Here is a 24,142-nt window from a genome sequence, read left to right as displayed (position 1 = left end):
AGAACACCATTTCACAGGATGTATACTTAATATTGAACGCTAACAGCCACGTTCAGTTTGTTAAGCAATTACATCTTCAAGCCATGGTGAGTCCATCATGTTTTCATTCAGACCTACATGTCAGGATGTCTCCCCTGAGTTCCAGTTTTTTTGTGCACTCACCCAAACCCTAAACAGCACACGTTCTTTTTTTTTCTTTTTTTTTTTCCTTCTTTCCCCTGGCCAATGTGTGCTCCATGTTGACGGTGGCACACAATTTATCTATTTCTAGCCCGCAGCCTTGTCTCACTGAGCTTTGTCAGTGGGGTTATGCAGCTGTCAAAGAGATGCAAGAATAGATTGAAGATTGAATGCAATTTCAATTGCCTAGCTGGTTTCCATCAGTTTTTCTCTTTGCAGTGGAGCTTAGATGCATGTTATGGGACCAATTACCCACAAGAGGGACACTGTCAGAGCAGCAGCAGCGCTTATTTCCTGCCTTTTTTAGAGATATTTATGGAAACTAATCTCTTGAATGCAAAGTGCAATGTTGAATATTAATGCATGCTGATATTCTATGACTTTTTTTTTTTTTTAGAGTATGGTGGGAAAACTGGTGCTAATGTCCAACCAGGTCTGTCAGAAGAAACAGGGAGCATTATGATTGAAGTCATATAGTGGCATGTGTGCAGGTGTACAGTGAAAGGCTCGCTGTTGGAATAGAAGACATCATGTGCTTGCCCAAACATGGCTTCGTAAAAGTGATTAGCGTGCAGCCTGTCAAATGGAAGAGCCTATTAAAGATGACTGACTGTCACATTCAAAATGAATCCTGTTGCTTGAAAGTGAGCAGCAGACTATTCTACAGAGATTTGAATGCGCTCCTCGCTGTCCCAGTAGTGCATTTAAACTTAAATACTACCTACAGTCGAAGCCTTTCATTTGGAGCTCGTGAGCTGAGCTGCTGAGTGTTATCCTGATGTAAAGGAAGATGGCTGGCAGCCCACAGACACACTGTTCTCTATTATCAAGCATCAGCGTCTTCTCCACTGAACCCATGCCATGTCTCTTCTCCTACACATCACGTTCGTCTTGCTTTAAACTGTCAGACAAGGTTTTACTATATTCACAGCTTTGCCGCATTACTTTGAAGTTTGCTTTCAAAACCCCCAAAATGCTTTTCATCGTGGATCTGATTAGTCTCTCGCAGGCCTGTTGTTTTTCCTGAGATAATCCGAATGCGACGCTTTCCCAAAATTTCCTCAAGTTATCCTCAAAACGGCAAATGTTTGTTTCATTCCTTGTTTATTTTTCCTAATTCAGCTTTCTACTTCTATGTTATATGCAGGTATGGGTGAAATAATGTGATTAGTATTCACATTTTTAAAATGCTGAAATGGAAAAAGGCATCAAAGGTTTCTTGAAAGTGATCTAAAAACATGTATCTTCAAAGTACTGCTGTAAAATCCTTGGATTAATGGTGGTTATACAAGATCCTGGAGATGTTTTTAGGTTCACTTCATTGCATCATCCACATTCTGTATCACTGCTGTGTATCGTCATCACCTGCTTAGTGATTAGAGAGAAAAATATGAAGTATACATCCAATGCCATCATTGGTTCTTGTTCACAGCACCTTACGAAACAAATAATGTCAAGATGAATCATCCAGTATTGATTTTACTTAGCAACCTTTTAGCATTTTCTGCCAAAATGTCTCATCCATTTTGGAAAAACTGTTATTCCACTAATGAGTCACTCTTTTTTTATAGGTTGCAGCTACTTTTTTATGGTTTCTACCTGATCTACAATGTTTAGTTTATTTACCAACAATTAATAATGTCATTAGTTGCAAATTACAAAGCATTAAAAAAAGGCTTAGTTATAAGAAAGTGGCACTAATGTGATTAATGTATATTTGGATGTTGTTCCTGCGCCACTAATTAGCTGCCACAGTGCAGAATTATCAAGCAGAGGTACATTTCAGTGCACTCATTCGATGAGAGCGTCGTCTATTTCACAGTAAAATGGTTCAGATCTCATTTTGGAGTAGAAGCTTGGATTCTAGTTTTGGTTGATGGACTCGATGTGGAGCTGTCAGATCTTCCTGTGATGAGAGACAGTTGGAGAAGATACCTGACAGCTCCCACATTTTTTACGTGTCTCTGGAGCAGCTCTGCTTTCATTAAGCTGAAGCTGGACTTGAATTTACATTTTAGTGTCCAGAACTTAGCCTATTGATCATTTAATGAGACCCGTCACAGCTTTATCTCTCATTCACTGGAGGCACTTTTTTTTTTGTTAGATTAGCAGAAATAATATTCTTCCACATTCTGCTCTAAGTAACAAATTAATTTTCCTCTCTGTTAATGAAAAAAGAAGGGGAAAACACAGATATTTAATTGCAGCAACACCAAATGGGTGCATAATAGCAGAAACACCTGCCATCAAGATGTTATGAGATAGGGGGGAGCAGTCAAATTGCAAGAATTTCCGTCAAAAGGAAAAGTTATTTCACACTGAACTGACTATCAGAGCTTTAATAAAACCCAGCTTTCCTCCCATGATAGTAAAATCCCACTTGATGAATGCAAAGTTATTTCCCCCAAACCCATTGCCATGGGAACAGGGCTGTAACCGTCTCCTTTAAGGCACTTGATTATTGTATTTTTCAGAAGACAGCGTTCACACTTTTTGGGGAAAAACTGATAGAAAAACATCTTATAGGGAATTAGATAAAATAAAACAAAAAACATTGAATAACAAGTCTGGATGAAAGTGGATTGTTTAGGTGCATTTTTATCTCCTAAAACAGTTTCTAAATGTCAGTCATGTCTTTTACCTCCAATTAGAAGCTCTGATGGAGAAGGATCAGGAGGTTGAATTTGGTTAGAACTGCTGTAGAAACTCACATTAATCATCCTCACAAAAGATCATCCCACTGCATAAAAAGGAAACTATCTCGAGGTGTCCAGGATTGGGTAACGTGCCAACAAAAACCCACATTATTAGCAGAAGAAAGCGAAGTAATGACATTAGTTAGCCTTTTTAATTCCACTCTTTGGACTTCACACTGAGCACAGATTGCCACAATGTGAACCTCAATTTCGATTCGTAATTTGTGTTGCTAAATTGTACTCATAGCACCTCTGCAGAGCTGCCAGCAAGATTCGTGAAGAGTGTTTGGAAGAAAAAGAGACGAGAGGGGGGGATAGTCAGACAGGGAAGAGATATTTTTACCGTTTTCCTTAAATAATCAGGACTCAAAAGCCAAACAACTTCTTCGAATGTTGGGTAATGTGAGACGCTGGATTTGTCTCGGCTGCGACAACATGTATGTTTTACATGCGCGCATTCAGATTCACTTTGTTACAATGTCAAGCTTCATTGTTCATCACATCTTCGCACTGCTTTCACTACTCTGGCACCATTATCACTTTGGAACCATTTTTAGAACACTGTGGGGCAGTAAACACAGTTTCCATGGAAACATCACCGAGACACACATTGATAAGCGGATTGGAGCAGCTGTATTTCTCTGATGACGAATGAAACCTCAAAAGCTGAGAGGGTTTCAGCTGGCGAACACAATTAAACGCTGCCCATATATCGGGGAAGAGGGATCCACATAAGCGGAGGAATCTGTTTGATTTCTCATTATGAGGAAGATAACAAGCCCACTCTTATCTGGTTTCGCCAAAAGCTCTCTCTGGCTCGGCCTGCCTCGCCAGCCAGCCAACCAGCGGGTCTGTGTCTCAGAGCGGTTGCACATGGGCAACAATTTCCAATTAGATTTTACTTTACAAATGGATATATTGATCGGGAGAAGCTGTTCTCATCAAGCTGGAGAGAAACAATCAGGCGCAGTTTAATTTGGCATTAGTCAGTGGTCTTAAGCAGACTAAGAAGAAGACAGAAAAGGTCATGCATGTTTTAAAAAATAATTATCCAAATAATAAAAATATATTACATATTATTAACATTTTTGCTAACCTTGTTTGGGGATTTGAAACAAAATTATACAGTTATATTCAGTAACAGGAACTCATAAAGGTTATTGTTGCTTCAAAAAACAATCCAAAAAATGAATTCCAAAATATCGCATTGTGAATGATTTTAAACAAGTAATGACTTCAGTTTTTTTCACAAATAGTTAGAATACTTTGAGGATTGGGAACAAATTACGCAGTTTTAATCAGTATCAGGAACTCATAAAGGCTGTGCAAGTTTTAAAAAAAAAATAATCCAAATATTAAAATATAAATATTACAAAAAATCTCATTATTAAAGATTTAAAATTGGTATTGAAATATATTTCTAGCATAGGTAATTTGACCATTTTGTTTGAGGATTCAGAAGAAATCGTGAAGTTTTATTCAGTTGCAGGAATTCATGAAGGTTATACCTGTTTTAAAAAATAATAATTCCAAAAAATAATTCCGAAATATCGCATTGTGAATGATTTTAAACAAGTAATGACTTCAATTTCTTTCGCAAATAATTTGAGTACTTTGAGTATTTGGAACAAATCATACAATTTTAATCAGTAGCAGGAGCTCATAGAGGTCATGCAAGTTTTACAAAATAATAATCCAAATATTCAAAAAGAAATATTACAAAAAAATCTACATTTTTACAGATTTCAAATTAGCATTGAAATATATTTCATAATTTGACGACTTTGCCTCTATTTAGAAGAAATCATGAAATTTTATTCAGCTGCAGGAACTCATAAAGGTGTTCTTAAAAATTACAATCCAAACTAATAATCCAAATAATCAATTAAAAAATAATCACATTTTGAATGATTTTAAACAAGTAGTGAATCCAGATCTTAGCACACATAATTAGACTTCTTTGCTCTCTTTGTTAGAGGATTCAGAACAGGAAGTCCTAAGATGTTTGACCTTCACTGTGCGAAGTTTCATATCTTATTCAGTAGTTGAACCTTTGAAATGGATATCATTTACATATGTGTTATTTTAGGGGATTTTTCAAGGTGGTTAAGAGTAGATCTGTTTTTCTACTTTTTAATTCAGCTGATTGAAGCCAGTGTTTTATATATCTGTGGGTCTTTAATGTCGTGCGTTGAGAACACCCTAAACCAGGAGCCTGCATTTTCACATCGTCTAGTCAAGTCTTCCAGGGTTATGTGCTGAGACTCAGCTGTTGGACGGAGAAAACAACTTGATCACAGAGCGACCGATGGTGTCATGAGAGTCGCTTTGCCTGACAGCAGCACATCTCCCCTCTGTGGCTTTTGTGGTCCTAGAAGGGCTGCACAGAAAGTACGAGAGCACTGACCTAAAAACGGGCTTTTCCCCCTGCAAAGCTCCGAGAAACGTACAGCTGCATCGACAGCATGTCCAATCTGTGGAGTCGAGGTGGTGAAATTCAGACGCACAGATGAAGTACGTCGCTACTTAATCAACACTTTGTCTGAGGGGCTTTGACACGTCTCAGAAATGTACATTTCTCATTCTGGCGCTGTATTGAGTGAGGATCAATGCGAGTGAGATGCAGTGATGTACTCCTTCCCCAGTGGCAGTCTGATGGGTCTGTTTTCTAATGAAACAGGGCCTCTGGTGAAAATAATGACGCACTGCTCTCTTTCTGCACTTGCTGCTATGAGTAGTAGCATAATATTTAATGACACACAGGTGCAAACATCCTGCAAATCCATTTTGTGCTGCAAAAGGCAACGGAGCAGGGGTTTTGGTGGGTTGAGTGTGAGACGTAAAATAGGATAATTTACCCCTTTTGAAAACCCCTGTTTTAAATTGCCATATCTAAAGCAAAGAAATTTAGGTCAAAATGGTTTAATATCCCAGACGCTAAAATGAGCGCCGCGTTCAAAAGCCTCATTGGTGAAATAATTGAAAACGGTAATGAATGCCTGCTATTACCAGGTTAGCAAAACACAATCTACCATTATGCTCACGGTATAAAAGCCCAGTTTCCCATGATGCAGAAGAGCTGCTGGTGAGAATGCATAAACAGTGGCACAAACACAATCAGCACATGGCTCAAAATATAATTTAGAGGCTTTTGAAATCCATGGGATATATCAAGCATACATTTTTATTAAAAGTAAAATGTTTTTTCTGTTCTTTATGATCATGTCTTTGCAAATTCCAGAATTGTTTATTATAGAAACAATCACTTATTAATAAAAAATGACTGGATATGGACTGTGATAGCTGTTAACTATGTTACAAAAAGTCCTGCAATTATATATTGACCCTTATTATAGTAAAATAGATTACAGAGCATGCAAATCATGTTGAAGCACATGGTGGTGCGTTGATTTACCACGATAACAATGAAGAAAACGCAGAAGAAGAAGGGCTTTCTATTAGATCTTGTTGGTCTGGGTCACACTGACATAAAGCTCAGCCAGTTCCCACCACACCATTCACCTCATTTGCTCTTTCCCAGCAAAGAACAAGAGCTGTGGCTGCATGAGTGGGAGCTTGTTGATAAAGGTCCATTTGACAATCAGAGCGCTAATGGATTCTCTGAAAATCATGCCCTGTTTGTAGAAGTAAGCACAAAACCACACTCACCCACTGGAGGTCACCAAACCTGTAAATGAATTAAATATGAGAAGATGCATTTATCTCCAATTAGCATCGGCAAAGCGTTTGGGGGAAAAAGATACAGCAGGGAAATTATGTTCAGAGCCGGCGGAGAGTAATCAGTCTGTAAAGGGACGCTATGATGCATCACTTCAATATAAAACTTGAATGATGCGACAATTAAATGTGATACAATTGCCTTTTGGGAATAGAACAAGTGCTGAAGGTTATCCATGCAGAGGATTAATCAATATATAGATCTGGTAATGTTTGTACATGCCGATGCAGGATGAACTTGTCATTCTTTAGATTAGGAAGGAGGAAAATTCACTCTGAGGTGAAATGGAAAACAATCAGTCGTGATATTAAAAGATGCAAAATGAATCACAAAAGGAATGAATTGTTAAAAGGATTAAAACCAGAGAGGCAACAGAAGGGCTCCCACCAAATGCAGGAGTTCATGGGCTATTTCAAGCATCAAAATGTAAAAACACCTTCCTTTAAATTCCTATGCATTGGATAGTGATAGATGCTAATTTTAGCATACCATAATATAGTGTTTCTTTGATTTTGATTTTATTTTTAATGTTTTACATATTTGTTTTGCAGTGTTTCACTATTTTTGGTGATATTTTACTTTTAAAACAATATTTGATAATTTTTAAAAAATTATTTCATTTATTTTTTTTAGACATTTGGCATTTCACTGCTATTTTACTTTTTTATACAAATATTTGACATATTTTTTAAAAAATAATTATTTTTTTTAGACATTTTACATTTCACTGATACTTTCCTCCTTTACAAATATTTGACATATGTTTTATTTTTATTTTTCAATTAATTCATTTATTTTGTAGACATTTACCATTGCACTGATATTTTACTTTTTATACAAATATTTGACATATTTTTTATTTTTTATTTAAGTCATTTAATTTGTTTTATTTTACATTTCATTGATATTTTACTTTTTATGCAAAAATTCAACATTTTTTAATTAATTTACTTTTTTTGATTTTTTTTTAGACATTTAAAATTTCATTGATATTTGTGGGATGTTTTCCAGATTTTGTTCAATTTATTCCTCAAACGCTGGTAGCTGTTTGACATCCAGCAATCAAGTCTTTGTACCTTGAATATATATATAAAAATATTATTTTTAAGACTTCAATAAAGGGCTGAGATGTAAACCGCACACACACATGCGCACAGAAAACCACACGGTTTCCTTCCAGACTCAGGAGAGTCAAGAGGAGAGCAGCTGCTGGGAGGTGATACCATTCAAGAAACATAAGTCGCCTGTTATCCAATGAGTTGATAATTTCCCTCAGGTAAAACCGAACACACTGCTTAATCTGTCAACAGGAGTCCTCTGGAGAAATCGGACTTTCTGTATATGTGATAGAAAATACAATAATATTAATGCCATTTGTTTATTAAAAATTACTCATCGGCTGCTGATAAATGGACAATATTGGTGTTTTGTCTCACTGGTACAGACAGATGTCTGCAGCTATTAAGGTTGATCTGAACCAGCTGATGAGTCGATCTGATGTTTTATGACTTGTGGGGTTAAATGCTACAGGTTTGACTGTAATTGTCACTATGTCTGGAGTGATGCATTATGATACAAAAACAATGACTTTGGGGTGAAAGGGTGAAAACAAATGTCACCTCAACATGTAAAACATCAGTGAGCACAGTCACAATTAAATGTCATCTACAGTGCTTATTAATCGCAGCATAACATTTGTTTACTAGCACATACAGTTGAATTAACACTAAATAACTGACATCAATATACTTGTTTTTATTATTGCTTGGTAAAATTCTGTTCATCATCCTGCAAGTCTAGTAGAAAACGTGCATCGTATTTGTTACTTTTGACATTTCAAGAAGGAAAACTACATTTCAACGAACATGGCAGCACCATAAACAAACTCAGCAACCAAAAAATTTAATTCCATACTTGGAGTTTTCAAGAAGAATAGCAAAAAACAAACACATCATTGATCTAAACAAGATCTGTCACGCTGTCTGTTTATTGCTCCCGTTACGTACATCAGAAAACCGATATTCTGTAAGCTTCCAAGTTAAACATCTTTTTACAAACATCTCAGCTTTATATGAACAATTTCAACCCGAAGTGACTGTGGTGATATCAACACAAGTCCATGACCTCAAAGGGAACATGTAAATATTAAACTTGTGGTTTTAAGCACCTTGATGAATACATTCCTTTTAGAAATGGAGACTATTTGGGAAGATAAACTGTTTTGCCCAGGCTTTAGGACGGTAGAATTACCTAAACATGCTGCCCAGCAAAAGCTTTGGAAATCTCTACATACGTTTTCTCACGGCAGACATTTTGACTTGTCACTGTAGGGAAAACACTAAAGATGTTGCTCATATAGCAGCATATTGTGTTTCTCTGTAAAGTGTGACAGCAACCAGCTTGTCAACATCAGGTCCTAGGACTTAAAGCTCACACAGTGAATGAATCAGTGGATCAGGTGCATGTGAAAATCTGATGTTTTTGTGAGCAGGAGACTTAAGAAATCTGCCCTCAATCTCTCTCTGATTCTACAGTTAGGGACACATTTATAGTCCATGGGATGCATTTGTCAATTTTACCAAACATTACTGGTCGTTATTTCAAACAATGACCAAATGTATATTGGATGATTTTTCTCTTTCATTCAATTTTCTTTCAGTTTTTGTGCTGTCCGGTTTCTTAAACGTCAAGTTTGATCTTAAAACTTAACAATAGAATAGAAGTTTTTATGTATTATTTCAGCATTAATTGTTCGAAAATAATCATTAAAACACAATAAAGCTGTTTTTAAATCTATTTAATAGACATGAAATCATTCTTCAGTCATTTTGTTGCAAAGAATGGTTTCTCTCCTCTTTTCCTAATGTGTATTGTCAGCTGTGTTACATATGATTTTTGTGACATAATTACTTTGAATGTTGGTTAAATTGTAAGATAAATGATGGGGGACATTTCTAGAGAGTGACGACTTACAAAATAATGTGGAGTAGCTTTAAAATTCAGTGTAATATGGATTTGTGTTGAAAAAAAATAGTCATCCTTAATGATAATATCCCGCAGAATATCAATTTCAGCTCAAAATTCTTACTTTCAAAGCAGTTAGACAACCAAACAACAACAAAACCCAGGATGAATAGATCCAAGAAGTTGTTTATTAAATGCGTAGCCCGTTATTCATATCTTCTACGTCACAATTTTTGTCCGTAACACAGTAGACAAAATAATGAACTGGGTATTTATGTTGATTTGGATATTTAAGAAATCATTAGAGCTTAAGCTTGCCAATTAATGGATTTACCACAATCCAGGGGTACACTATAGAAACAAATAGAATATTTAGCCAAAAGGACACTGATTTTTCCTGTTTTGGTTGATCTGAAATGTACCCCTAATTATAGAATCATTTCTCTGCACTGAGTAGTTTTGTGGGCAAAGACATTTAAAGATAATAAAAAGCTGAATGCATCCTTAAATATTTAATGGCTTTTGCTATATTAAAACACAATCAGCACTACATGCATGTCAGCAGTAAAGAGGACATGTTCTTTGCGCCTCTGATCACCATAAAATAACCCACTAGATGGCAGCATAGTATAGACTTCTTGGCCTCGTTTCCATCAGTTTGACTAATCGATCCAAAAGCTTCTTTTCCAGCTAATTTGTTCACCACACTCATCAGAGAACCGGCCTCGAATAACGTCCAACATGTGGTCAAACACTCAACCTCAACCTGCTTGAGTGAATTACTGGATTCTACTCTCTGCCGGCCAACAAATGATGGGAGCGGTGCAGGAGTTTAGCAGCAGTTTATCTCAGAATTAAGTCAATATTTGCTCGAATAAGTTTGATCCCCTTCAGCTTCATTCCTGTCATTTTTGTTCTATCCACTTGTTTAATACGTGCAGGAATCAAGTGTTTTGCTTCTAAATATCCAAAAGCACAGCTGATGGTTTCTTCCTGATGCATCCTGTATACTGCAGAGAGTAACAGAGTCACTGTGACCCAATTATCTCTGGCAGAGTCACGAGGGTGTGCATAGTTGCTTTGTTTTTCCATTCCCAGAGTTAAGTCTGTCTGTGGAGTCCTCAAAATCTGGCCACTCCCAGCTCTTTACACCACCGCAAATCAAGAGCAGCAGATGTAACACAATTTCTCTGTTTTCTAACAGTCTGGATTTTTTGGCCACGAGTCTCCACAGTGATCTAACGCTTATTTTTTTAAAAGTCTCTCTTCTCACACATGGGCTTGAGGAGATAACCAGCCTAGGACTTAACTTTCTGCCCAGCTCCCAGCTGTGTGTGGAGCTGTTTTGTGACTGCCCTCTCGCCCTGAGCCTCAGGGGCGATAAATTACATGAGCTCAGCGCTGCTTACATGTTCATCACTCCCCTCGACCTGCTGGAGTGGGTCACCGCCACGTTTCCACTGTTTGCTCTGACTCATCAGCGCCGGTGATACATTTGTGTTTTCAAAACCTCCAGCGGAGACTGATATCCCCTCAAAAGCCTTCCAAGACATTTATTTAGTTAAACTCCATCGAGATATAATCAGAATTACCCGGCAAGTTGGAGAAGAGTTTGGAAAAAACAGTGAATGCATGGTTTGTCCAACAAGTGGCATTAGTTTTTAACTTACAAGCAGGATTTAGTTTAATAGGCGAGCAAATTAGATTCAACTCTTTTGTCAGTGGAGGTAAACAACATGCTTCTTCTGTATTTTCCTTGCGATGGCAATGGAGCATTATTTTCCACTTCTTTTCAAATACTAAACCAGATGTTGACTCCACACTAAACCTCACGTTGTTCACTGCACCACAGGGTCAAAGTCGCAGGAGCTGTTGTATTCTCGGTGTTCAAAGGGATTTGATTTTACATATAAATGCAAAACGGTTTGGAGTGATTCACTTTCCCCCTCACTTTGCGTTAAGCTGTTTCCTTTTGTTCGAGTGCACAATGCGGTTACACATTTATTACATTATTCGCTGGGCTTTGAGACGATTTTTGGAATATCTCAGCAGAGCAGCTCATGCTTGAGTTTATCTTAAAGCACGGAAATCAGCAATACCCACTTCCATAACACATACATGGAGATACAGAGTTTTTTGTAGTGAAAAGTGCATCATCTGTTGCAGCCAGAGTTTTATTGTAAGCAATAAATTGACACAATCTGTCTGAGACAATAATAAACACACAAAAAGTATTGAGTAGAGATGCAGAAATCCAGATTGTAAATATTTGGGTGGTCCCTGTGCATATATTGAAATGAAACCCACTCCAAAAAGATGCTATTTTTAAGTCTTTAGCTTGAATTTGAGTATCCGTATAGGAGGAACAGGGTTGGAGATGAATCTCTTTTAACACAGAATGACCCAAATTTAGGACTTAGACAGATAAAGAGTACATTAAGTGAGACAAATTCATCATATTTTGTTGAAACCATGTGTATTCACTGACTGCCTGAAGGCACCAAGCTATAAACATCATCAAACACTTCCCTCCCAAACTTCTACTGCAGCCCCTTTCGGCTCTTCTTCGACACAGTCTTGTTTTCAGCAATTGGAATGCGCACTCTTTACGCTCTGTTGTGCATGAACTAACATTAAAATAACACAAAGCGGCCCAAGATACATTTAGTAATGTCCAATTACTTTTCAACCCCTGCTATTTGGTGTTTTTTAAAAGGGGGCTATATCTCATGCGCAATTCTTTCAGCTCAGAATTGAACCTGAGAGCTGGCGCTTTGTAGTATCCATCATTTCATTTTAAATTGAATGTGCTGCAGAACGGAGCCTGCAGGAAAAAAAAGAAGAAGCGGAACTGTCGAAATACTTATGAAATTTTATCTGTTTGCTGAACCACAACTTTTCTGGGAAAACAGTCAAATGTGTCCGTATATAATGAGTGCCTACAGATTAGGCCACAAAACATTGGAGCTGGAGCAAGTTTGCCTGTGCTAACCTCACTGAGCTTTTTCCATAGATGTGTGCCTGAACTGGATGTTTGCAAACTTTTTTCTTAACATGTGTTTACTCTAAGAAAAGCTATTTGGGAAAAAATGAAGCAATCAATGAAATTATCTTTAGCAAACATTCCATACTCGACTTTATCCCAAAAGACGGGGATACTTTGGATTTTTATGTAACTAGAAACTCTCATTTGATGACCTATATAAAGAGGGAGTTTTGTCGTTCTACTTCTGCAGCTATAATGACCTGACGCATTAAGGAACGCCTTGCAGGCCAGAATTGTCCAACCAAGTCATGTAACATTCGATCCGGTGCCAACTTCTGCTCTCAGCGCGCTTTAAACCGCCCGTCATTTTGAGCCCATTCACAGTGTCTGCCATTTTCTCAGTGGTTTGTAACCATGGTGGCTGTTGTGTTTGGTACAGCGCTTCGGCAGCTTTTCTTTATTTGCAATTAGACGCTGCAGGATTACCTCAATTTGCCTCCACTGCCTGCCATCATCCCTGTTTCACTGTGCTTATTCTTAATTAGGAACATAACATAAATGAGAACAGAGAAAATTGCTTCAAGAAATGCGTGGTCTTCGTCTGTAATTCCCTATATTGCCTCTCTGGTAGAGATATTAGTTTACATCAATCAGACACTCAATAAATCTGCAGGCTGATGGATCCCAAACAGCACAACATATTTCCAGAATGCAGTTTAAATGGACATTTGCGGCGTTTTTATGTCACCTATTAATCTGTTATACTGTACTAATGTTAAGGTGCTAAAGGTTGATGGTGAGAAACAAGAAAACTGTTTTAAAGAACACATCCACCCACAGAATAAAACGTCATGTCCTGGATGTATCGCTCTGTAAGTGACATGACCATATGTACGGTGTAATGTCGGATAAAAAGGCTTTGTCTGATGTGTTTTGTTTTGCTTTGGTCCGTCCTAATAGCAGTTGCATGCCTGCTGTCTGCCAGCTGCTGTGCCTGCTGTAACAGCCAGCACAGTGCTGGAACGTTCCCATGCAGATCTTCTATTCACACACACACACACACACACACACACACACACACACACACACACACACACACACACACACACACACACACACACACACACACACACACACACACACACACGTTTGTTTTTCTATACCGGTGGGGACTTACCATTGACTCCCATTCATATCTAACTCCTAACCCTTACCCTAACCCTAACCTTAACCATCACCAAATCAATGCCTAACCCTAAACAAACGTTTTTGCACTTTTACATTTTTTATTAACAACAATATGGCCAAGAAAACGGTGTTGCCACCCGTGGGGACCTCATTTTAGGTCCCCACCATAAGACAAGTCCCCACCTTTATAGCAAATAGTCAGGTCAAAGTCCCCACCGGTATAGCAGAAACAAGTATACACACACACACACACACACACACACACACACACACACACACACACACACACACTGATATGCAGCTCATGTACACAAACAGAAAGAAAAAGCACACACACAGAGCGATGGTGGCACTTTAGGTTTATGATAATGCAGAATCTCATGCTACATCAGCTGAATACTAGCGTATACCTGTATATGACTTATCAGATGCAAAGAAAGTACACTTTAAGGTTTGGCAATGACCAATAACATGAAAAAATATGGTAAAAAATAAACGAACTTCTTACTGATGGTTGCCATGTTAAGCATACGTGGGCTCCATTCAAGCAGATTTATATAGGCTGACGTTTGAAAAATGAAAATAATAAAAAATGAAAAGTGTTCACAGCCCAAATGTGACACAGAAAACAAACATAAAAAGAATAAGTACATGTATATAGGGAGCTTAATATATATACTTTCATAGAAAAAAGGATGATGTTGTCTTTGCGGCTCTGAAGTTGACCGGTTAAATATTTGCCTTTCAGACACTTTTTGTGTTCGCCATGTTGGGAAGATGCCCTGTTTGACCATGAAACAAGCCTTTGAGAATTGCCCACTTGGCCACCAATGAAAAGACTGGATTGGATTTGGGGGTGCTCGGACCTCCTTGGATACCGGATACCAGCGCGCTGGATTGATGGTGATTGGTATTGTTTCTTTAAAGGCCCCATCTTTTTGAAAGGCTGCCATTTATTCCAGTGCACAGAGGCAAAGTCAAGCATGAGAGATATCTTTAAAATCACAGAGCTCATACACCCAAGTGTGGCTGCAAAAACAACTCCTTTGGGGTTTCTTTTCTGCAGACACTGTAAATCTAAAGTAAAATCCCAATGTATGCATGTACAGGCTTAGATTACTGCTGCCGCCATGCTTCATGTAGGTTTGTGGTGCATATATGTATTTAAATAAGTTTGTCTTGCCCTTTAGTGGAAGCAGTGAGGTAGGTGAAAAATTTTGTGGCATTGGGATGGATGTCTTTTGTCCTTTTTGGACTCATTTTCCCAACTTTGTTTCTCCAATTTAAAACAATTACATGTAAAATCATACAAATCTCAAAATCTGGCACAATTTCGGAGACGGGGTAGAAATCTGCATTATTCAGTGCATGAGTTTTTGTGACTGAGATAGTGCAACGTGTCTTTGAAGACTGAAAATATACATTCAGCAAAGCAGTGCAACAACCTTGGATATTTTCACAGATTTTCTTGAAAACAAATGGTTAGTTAGTTGTGTCTCTAGAAGATAAATGTAAAACATGAGAGTGCCAAAAGTGTCCCTGAGCTCATATGGTGATCCCTGACGTGATAATGTGTCTCATCTCTCTGTTGTCTGCTTTACCCAGCTGACCTGACACCACTCTCTTCAAGTCTAATCTTGATTGAAGTGGGTTAATTTGATCAACCTCTTAACAATGGCTACGATAATCCATGCGCGTCTTTACGCACAGGATTGCAGGAGTAAGATAATGCTGCTCGTGAAAAATAACTTGCTAAACTTTTTTCATCAGGGCTGAGGAGGTGGAGGTGGTGGTGTTGTTGGGTGAGGGGGGAGGCAGAGCTGAAAGAGCTCCGTCCTCTCATCAGTATAATCCCCCCCTCCGTGGTGACGTCATCCCGGCCGTCTCCACAGGGACGCAGCGCAGAGTACCGAAGCAGCCAGGCGGCCAGTGTGCATCCCAGGACGCAACATCACTGTAGCTGGGGCTCAACTTTCAGCCGATCGCCAAACTTCGGACGCTTTAGGGGAAAAGTTGCAAGACAAGAAAAATGGGTAAGTTCTCACCGACTAACATTCCTGCAGCTTTTAAGGCGGATTTAAGTGTCGCCTCTGCGCGTTGACAGGATGGCTCGCACTGCGCTCCAACTTTCGGGGCGCGCCGCTTGTTTTTATAGTAAACTGAGCAAGAGTGAACTTCTCTTTTTGTGAGCTGCGAGGAAGTGTTGCATGGGGAGACTGTTTACCTGACCCGGTTTCATGAGAATCGGCATTAGAGCAGACTGCTGAAGCAACCTGAGGAAAGCGATTAGAGAGATTATCAGGATTCCTGCAGTCAACTCAGTGAGTCTGTGGAGGTGTTAAGTCCAGATCAACTGGCTGCCTTCACTGCTCTAAAAAAAGAGTCGATCAAAACCTGTTTTCAATTGACCACGCCTTTCTTTATCAGCTCTTATTGATTATTATTAATCAGCACTGATTGATCACGTTGCAGATTGTGATTGTCATTAAGGTGAAAGGTTGTGGCTGCTGGTAAAGAGTGATTCACAGTTACTGGAAGCAGCCTTTGTCAGATGCTCCAATGGCTGGAGCTCATGCCAGAGCTTGTGAATTTTATCTGAAGGGCTGAGTTGTTCAGACTGTCCCATCTTTAAATCAGTCCCAAGTGTTGACCATCTGTGCTGGGGTGGGGGATTTGCAGGAGGAATGAGGCATTCATGCCGTAGATGTTTAGTAACTTCACTAACTTGACTGATAAACTGTGAACCAGATGGGTTGGCACACATGGAAAAAAGTCCTCTCTTTCTACATTGGACTGAATATCAAACTGTAAAATGGCATTAATTGATTTTATAATCATATTTGTACCATTTTTTGAGCTGTTAAATTGGGTTCGGGCAGTATTTAATAGCTTGTCTTGTTTGCCACAGTGCAACCAAGGCCAGGGGAAGAACACTGTGAGAATGTGTATCAATGCTCATTAATTCGCTCTGAAGCTCTCACAGAAGCGCCTTTGTGCTCCTAATTTGGAGCTGCTCCTTTGTGCGACTTCAGTGGCTCTTAATGTAGAGAGAGAAGTTCACTGAATTGCAAGTTTCATAGCGGATGCCCTGTGAACTAATTCCCCACAGACCGTTATTCTCTGCTTCATAGAGGATATTACTCTGCATGGCAATCAACCCTTGTGCATTGTCCACTTCCTAAAGCTTCCATTTTATATTCACTATATTCTCTGTGGCCTTTTTTTAGGGGGGGGGGGGGGGATGTAGGCTTGTTGTGTGCATGAGGAGATTAATTTGGAGACTTGTTAGCTGCTATAAAGGTCTCCTTTTGTCGTGTCAGAGAAATGGATATCATACTGCTGCGCTGTGATTTGCTGTGTTTGGTGTGAAAAAGTGCTTTGAAAACAGAAAAATGGATTAACTGTGTGCATGAAGCAGGTCCGGCCCAAAGTAAACAGGATATCGTGAAGCTGACGGTGTGTGGAGCTGCGAAGTGAAGATGTCATTCAGTTGCATAACTTATGTCTAATTTGATTTTATGGCAACCTTCACCTCACCAAGGGGCCGCGTGTTTTTCAGAGAGATTCTCCTCTGTCCTTGCCCCGAACGATTTAGCAGCGCATTGGCCCGTGTGAAGGCTGTGGGAGGATAACGTGGCTGCAGTCCATTGAACTCAGTTTAGAGGGAGACAGCAAGTCGTTCTCCACAAATGTCTCGTCAAGTTCTTGGTGTTTGGGTCCTTTGATAACTAAATACGCTGGAGAAAATTGTGGTTTCAGCTCTACTGATAATTCAGAGAGAGAAAGAGCTGGCCTGAGGATGGTAATTTTCTTTCTTGCATGTGATGATCATACTTATTTTAGCAGAGAAAGCCTAGTAAGTTTTTATTGCTGCAGATGGAAGCCCTCGAGCTATACGGAGGAAATATGTCAAACATAAACAAAGATTCTTCTTTTTTTTATATGTTTCTCTGAACTTGTTGGCAGCGATTAGGACACACTTGGAAAAACAGCGTGTGGAAATTAGCTGTTTTCTTCAAGTTATTTCTTAAGGATCAAATTTAATTATGTGCTTAACATTTACAAAAGGAGATCCAGTTAATCAGATCCAGCAAATTATGGGCAAGACTGTGAACAGTGCATCTGTTCTTCTTGGAGCTTTGATGGCAGAAAAGGAATCAGTGTTTCTCCTTCTGGAAAGTCGTGGACCTTCTAGTCGGAGTGTTTTGAGTTGACCGTGGTGGCCCTGTGGAAAAGTTCATCAAGGTTGAATGCAAACCATATCCAGAGGTTACATCAGTGCTTTTGAATAAATCAAGAAAAGGAGAGATAATCACAGCTGGCAGTTTTAAACGTGTCTTTAATTAAACACATAGTTTTAATAAAGTGGCTCAGCTCGTGGTTGCTACTGTACATGTGGAGGTTTGGAACAGTTTTATGACTATAAGTGAAGATTTTATGCAGAAATCTGATCAGTTGTGTCCTTTGATGACCCCCAAACGTGGTGTCTCTGAGGTGTTGGCCCGTCTTGCGCTGCTTGATGCTGTGCATTCCTGCTCTCATCCGAACTAGGATGTCTGGAAAGTGTCTGATTACACATCAGCAGTGATCAGTGTCACAATCTCATGTGGTGAACTGTATGCGCTGTGACCCTGCATCCTGACTCTGAGGAGAGGAAAGACCCATGACAGCTCGTACTGTGCCAGCGGAGGTGTTTTTGCACTTTTGGAATCAACAACCTGTCAGCTAATGGCAGAGCAATAACAGAAAGTCTGATAATTTCCCCCCCCCTGCTTTTCGTTGACTCATGCTTGTTCTGCTCAGAGGCAAACCATGGGTCATATGTGCAGGCTTCTGTTCCCAAGACATGCGAAGAAAAACACAAGACTGCAAGGATGAGTCACCACGGAGACGTTCAAAGGCCGCTGAGAGCAAAATTGAACTTTGCTGTTTTGTGTTTGTTTGCGTCAATCCAAACATTCTCCTGTTAGCTCTGGGTTTCCTGCGTCTGGAAATGCGCCTGAATCCACATAAAGAATCTGCTAACCTTTTATGGCTGATCCCACATTTTTATGTCACCATCAATAATTCCTAAATTGCTTCTCCTCTTTGGTTTGCAATCATTAATTACAGTGAATATCCTCCATAATGAGGTAGTCGCTGTCATAGTTGCATGATTTCTGGGCTACTTTCCATTTGGCATACCATGTGACTGAGCATCTTCAGTAATTGTACAGCAGATGAGGCCCATACAGTTTGTTTTTTCCTGACATTTTCCCAACTGTGCAGCTCTAAAAAAGAAACCCCTTTAGTTCAATCAGGACTTCATTCATCTCCTGCTCCTCTTCCTGCTCCACTTTGTTTCCTCTGAAATCCCCATCCTCTCTCTCTCTCTGGGTCTCTGTTCTTCTCTCATCTTCACTGCTTTCCACTGCCACTGCAATTTATTTATTTTTTGTTTCCATCCAACCAGGTCTGCCAGAGCCGTCATGTTAATTTGTTGAGCTAATAACTCCTCCGACTACAAAGAGAGCCATTGAGTATTGTGACATGAAATGATAGGAATAGAAGTTCCTGAGCAGGGATGCCTGCTCAAGCATGTGCCTTTGCCATCGCTGTCGCTAAAAGCCTATTCACAGCTGAGCAAAAGGGACACAAGTGTGTCTTTGGAAGTTCACCCTTGTTTTGGGAGACGTCACAGTCGCTCTGCCACGTGACCGACACAGGATGCCATTAAAATATCTGAAAATACTCCCTATATGCAGGAGAATGCAGCTTTTCAGACATGCATAAGCAGCTGCACCCCGGTGTCGGAGGATACAATCTGGTCTTTATATCTTCTGCGAGACTACAGAAGCACATCCGTGATTATCAAAGCTAAACTGGTGAATGCAGTTTCTTTTCCCTTCAGTCTTACATCAGTGCATGTATGCAGAGTGCAGAGGTGAGATTTGTCAGTGGAATCTGTATCAGTGTTTTGTTCACAGTCAGAGGATTGTTCCAGAAGGCCTATGGGAAATAATGGGTCGGGGAGGGTGAAAGCAAAGAGACGCTGCAGCTGATGAACATTTGCTCGATCCAACAGGCATTCGGCCTCTCTGCAGTGTTTGCTGTTGTCATACCACATCCACATTTTCCACACCACCCAAAAAAATCATGCCTTTACTTTGATAAGCTTTCTCCATGTCGTATAAGCATGAGACATTTATTAAATAGTCAATTTTGTATTCCTAAAATGACCTGAGGGTAAGCAAGGATACCTTAAAGCACAGAAACCTGTTCTAGATGATGTTTCAGCTCTGTAAGAATATGAACCAAAAGGATTAGAGTCACTAGTTGACCAGCATAGGGTTAAATGCTGAAGCCGAAGGTCGCTTTCAGACTCACTTCAGCAGCCTCACTGTGCATTTAAATGAGGCAGAGCAAAGCAGGGGGATTATGCAAAAAAAAAAAAGTACATTAGTTAAGTAAAAAAGTTAAGTCAACTTTTTCCACTCCGGAATTTTGTTCAAAACAGGACTTTCTTGATTGTATTCCAGGTCTAATCAGTTGCTGAAACAGCACATCCCACACCAGACCAGTGCAATCTCTGGTGTTGTTTTAATGCAGAGCTTACATATGCAACTCTCTTTCAAAAATCACATCCCTCCACAGCTAAAATGCATTCTTCCCCGAAAGTTTGACTATGGTTTTGTCGGAAATGCTTTTCGTGTGAAAGAGGCACAAAGTTTCCACTAGAAGGTGAAGTCATGTTTCGAGTTTAGATGCTAAAACTATTCTGATTAGATTAGGAAAATATCATACTTGTGAGTTAAAATATGACCCTTTCACATCATGTTTGAAACTTCTCCTTCATTTTCTGAGTTACCATGGTGATCAGTCTATGACTGGTTGGCTGTAAAGACGTGACTGTAAAACGAGAAAATAATGGCAAAGACGTGTTGACTAGAAATGTGCTTGTGATATGACAGAATTAAATGCAATCAAGAAGAAATTGTTTCCCTCAAATTTGAGAATGGAAGAATACAGTTGAGATGCATATGAAGGAGGCAATGAGTATGGCCATTGGAGCTGCTATCAAAAATTTACTTTCAGGACACCCGTTTGCAGATTTCCTGGGGACCAACTTTTTGAAGCAGTTTATAATAGATATTGCTCCTTTAATAAGACTATTGATGGTTGATTGACAGGTGTCACTAGTGGCACTCGCTACCTGCTTGTTCTAGCTGAGCTTTACCAGCCTCCCATTTGCTCAAATCTTATTTTTTAGTTTGATTAATAAGCAAAGATGCTATTAAGTTCAGAGCCAGCCTTCAGAATTTCCTTTTGGAAGATTATAGGAGCTGTCACAGTTAGCTTTTGGAGTGTTTTTCAGCACTTTATCATCATGGATGAAGGTGAGGAGATGTGCCAGCTAAGATTGCTGGTGCTTTCAACACAATGTGTTATTCCTTCCTATTTAAAGGGAAAAAACACAGTGCATGCATTGTTTCTAAGTTTGAAAAACTTATATCTAAAATTATTTCCGAGCTTGATGTGACCACAGTTCAGATGTGAAACTACTTAAGGGAACTCAGAAGAAATAAAGTATCCTCCAGCTAATTTCCCTGTAAGATCATCTGTCAGAAGTAAGAGCAGAATGCATTAGTCTGCTTTTCAGCTGTGGGAGCCTATAGGATTGAGCTGTTGGCTGTGTGCCCACTGAGTGTATTCAACCCTCCACAGATAGGTCTTTGTCCTCAGCGCTTTTACGCAGCTGCTAAACAACCGTAAGACAAAAGCATCTGGGGTACCCCAGCACACCAATGAGAAATGTTCACCATATGAAGGGCCGTGCCAGACAGCCTGGGACCACTGGGATGCAGCCAAATGCTACGCTTGGGATGAATTAAGCAGGAATTTAAATGAATGCCCATGTAACCCTTTATGGTTGTTTCTTCGCCTCTGTACTCAGAATTATGTGTAAAATCCTATTTAAAATATTATACGAAGTTTTGTTTTTATGATAAAACTGTCACAAAAGCAAATCTTGTGGGGACATTTCCTCAAAACTTGCTGTGTTCTTCATCTAAGATGCAGGAAATGCACATGACTCCACTCTGCGCATGTTGTCGTGACGCGGTACCACATGTGATAGAAAAGTCATTCCCTCTTGCCAGGAGACATTTTCCTGACCAAGGTTTCCAAGTGAGAGTTTGCATTGTCTGGTTATTATCCTCCAGAGAAAGGCTTGATAGGCAGGAAGAGGCACTACTGCCAAGCAGATGAAAATCTGCAATAGCTGAGCTTTTATAAAGCGACAGCTGCAGGAAACCCAATAGCTCGGGGAGAATGTTTGGGGAGGCTGTTTCCTTCACAGACACAGACCGTTTGGGACTTTGAGAAGATGGATTTCAATTTAACTAAATTGCCGAATGCTAGAAAATAGTCAACTTGAAAGACATGACTGAGGATTCAGTAATGTGTGATGTTTTTACTATCTGTGCACATTTCAAAGTTTTTTAAGGCCTTTGTGTCAGTCAGTGTAGGTTTACTACAGGGACAAAGAGAAAAAATACCAGCTAGCAGCTTCAGGGGAGAGGAAATCCCAGATGTTTCTGTCTGAAAAACAGCTTGACCTCGTAACCACACGCAGAGCAGAGGAAAAATCAGTTAGCCGGATGAATATTATAGCTACACCACTGAGAGGTCTCATAAGTTATCTTAGCTTTTGACCTCTACTGTATGGGAGAACAATACCGTGACAATAGATCGACTGCAGCTGAAAAGTAATGTTGTGAAGGAGCAGAACATCTGTAATGTACAGATCAAGCGTGTGAAAGACGGGATTTGTGCATAATGTGGCTTGTATGCAGAAATTTTCCCATGCCGTGTGAAGGTAGCCTGTAGCTGCACTGGTTGTGTTTGTTATAGTAATTTGAATGTGACATATGGCTTGTGAGTGACTGAAAAGTCAAGAAAAGCTTAGAAAAGAAAAGTTACAATGGCATGTCAAGTAAAAAAAGTAATTTTCTAAGTTTTGCACATGATTTTTAATCTCTGTGAAAGGCCAAAGGGGTCTGTCCTTGCAAGCAGAACGTGATGAAAATGATTTATGATGTATTATCAGAGCAGCGGTGGTTTTTATTTGGTACACGTGCAGCATGCATCATCTAATTCCATCTAAGGAGACATAATTCACAGAATACATCATTGTTTAGACACTGATAGAGACTGCATCACATCAGATGGTGCCTTAAATGGGTTCCGCTTGGCACTGTGGATGCTTTGCAATGTCCAGTTTGATGGACAGGATAATTACAGTCTCTGCTGTTAGAAAACTGCCTATCAGTGCTTAAAGCAATGAAGTAATGGATTGACCCACTCTCAGAGAGGTCAGCCAGGGTAGAGCATACACCCCCAATCACTTGCTTCCATCCTTTTCCTGTGGTGTGCTGTATGTCCAACACGGTCTCACGGGGATTCGTGAAACTGTTACGTAAATTTTTTGTTTCTTTTTCGTGCGCACCAACACGATTTCGTCATGTTTTTCGTGACGCTCACCACGAAATGTTTTTCGTGTTGCTCACAACGAAACCCGCTGTGGTAATCACAGCTGAAAGTGGTTTATACCAGCGGATTCATGACGATCTAAGCTGTCCATCGGCGTATACTGCTTGTGTGATCGCGTTTGCGGCCGCCGGCCGCCGGACATTCTTTAAATTCCTATGCAAATTGGTAAGTGTACCACCGGGTTATGGTTAGGTTATGGTTAGGTTATGGTTAGGGTTATGGTTAGGGACGATGTCATGCAAAATATAGCGTTGGATTCGCCATGGTTTTACATTAAAAATATAATACACACATTCGTTTGAAATACGTTCTGGGTGGCACGAAAAGTCCGCCGTTTAAAATACATTGGTGCGCATTTCGTGGTGAGTGGCACGAAAAACATGACGAAATCGTGTTGGTGCGCACGAAACCGAAACAAAAATTTACGTAACAGTTTCACGAATCCTCGTGAGATCGGGCTGGTATGTCACCACTTATTGTTACAGTTAAACTCTGAAGCTAAGGGACAAACGCATCTCTGCAGGGGTGGAAGTGTCAGGTTCAGGTTATGATCACCGCTCACGTTCTTCCAGGATCCAGCCCTAGGATGCGGAGGCTTTGATACACGGGAGGCACTGTGTTGCAACAATGGCATTAAAGTGATCTGTGTGCTTGCTGCTCTGTTGTCATAGCGCTGACAGCGAATCCTGACATGGAGGGGTCTGACCGGCTGAAAGGAGGAGGCTCCGTCTAATAAGGGGTTGGAGGGGGAATTTCAAAAGGGTAAAGTCTTGGGTCAGGGGTGAGAGGTTGGCAGCGTGAGGCGGAGGACAATAGGGCCGGCAGGAGTGACGCAGAGAAAGAGATCCCAGCAGCTGG

General features: G+C 39.8%; 1 protein-coding gene across 1 annotated transcript in view; it reads left to right on the top strand.

Moving 5' to 3' along the window:
• Positions 1–15,637: 15,637 nt before the first annotated feature.
• Positions 15,638–24,142, top strand: part of gpm6bb (glycoprotein M6Bb) — a 32,031-nt gene continuing 23,526 nt past the window's right edge. The window contains exon 1 of the mRNA XM_051959262.1: positions 15,638–15,786. Within this exon, the coding sequence (XP_051815222.1) occupies positions 15,783–15,786 (4 nt within the window). The 5' untranslated portion in view covers positions 15,638–15,782. The remainder of the gene's footprint in view (positions 15,787–24,142) is intronic.

This window comes from Acanthochromis polyacanthus, chromosome 14, assembly GCF_021347895.1.
Source record: "Acanthochromis polyacanthus isolate Apoly-LR-REF ecotype Palm Island chromosome 14, KAUST_Apoly_ChrSc, whole genome shotgun sequence".
In the NCBI taxonomy this organism is placed as follows: domain Eukaryota; kingdom Metazoa; phylum Chordata; class Actinopteri; family Pomacentridae; genus Acanthochromis; species Acanthochromis polyacanthus.
Note: the sequence above shows the minus strand (reverse complement) of the source record. Positions and strands in the feature narration are given on the sequence as shown.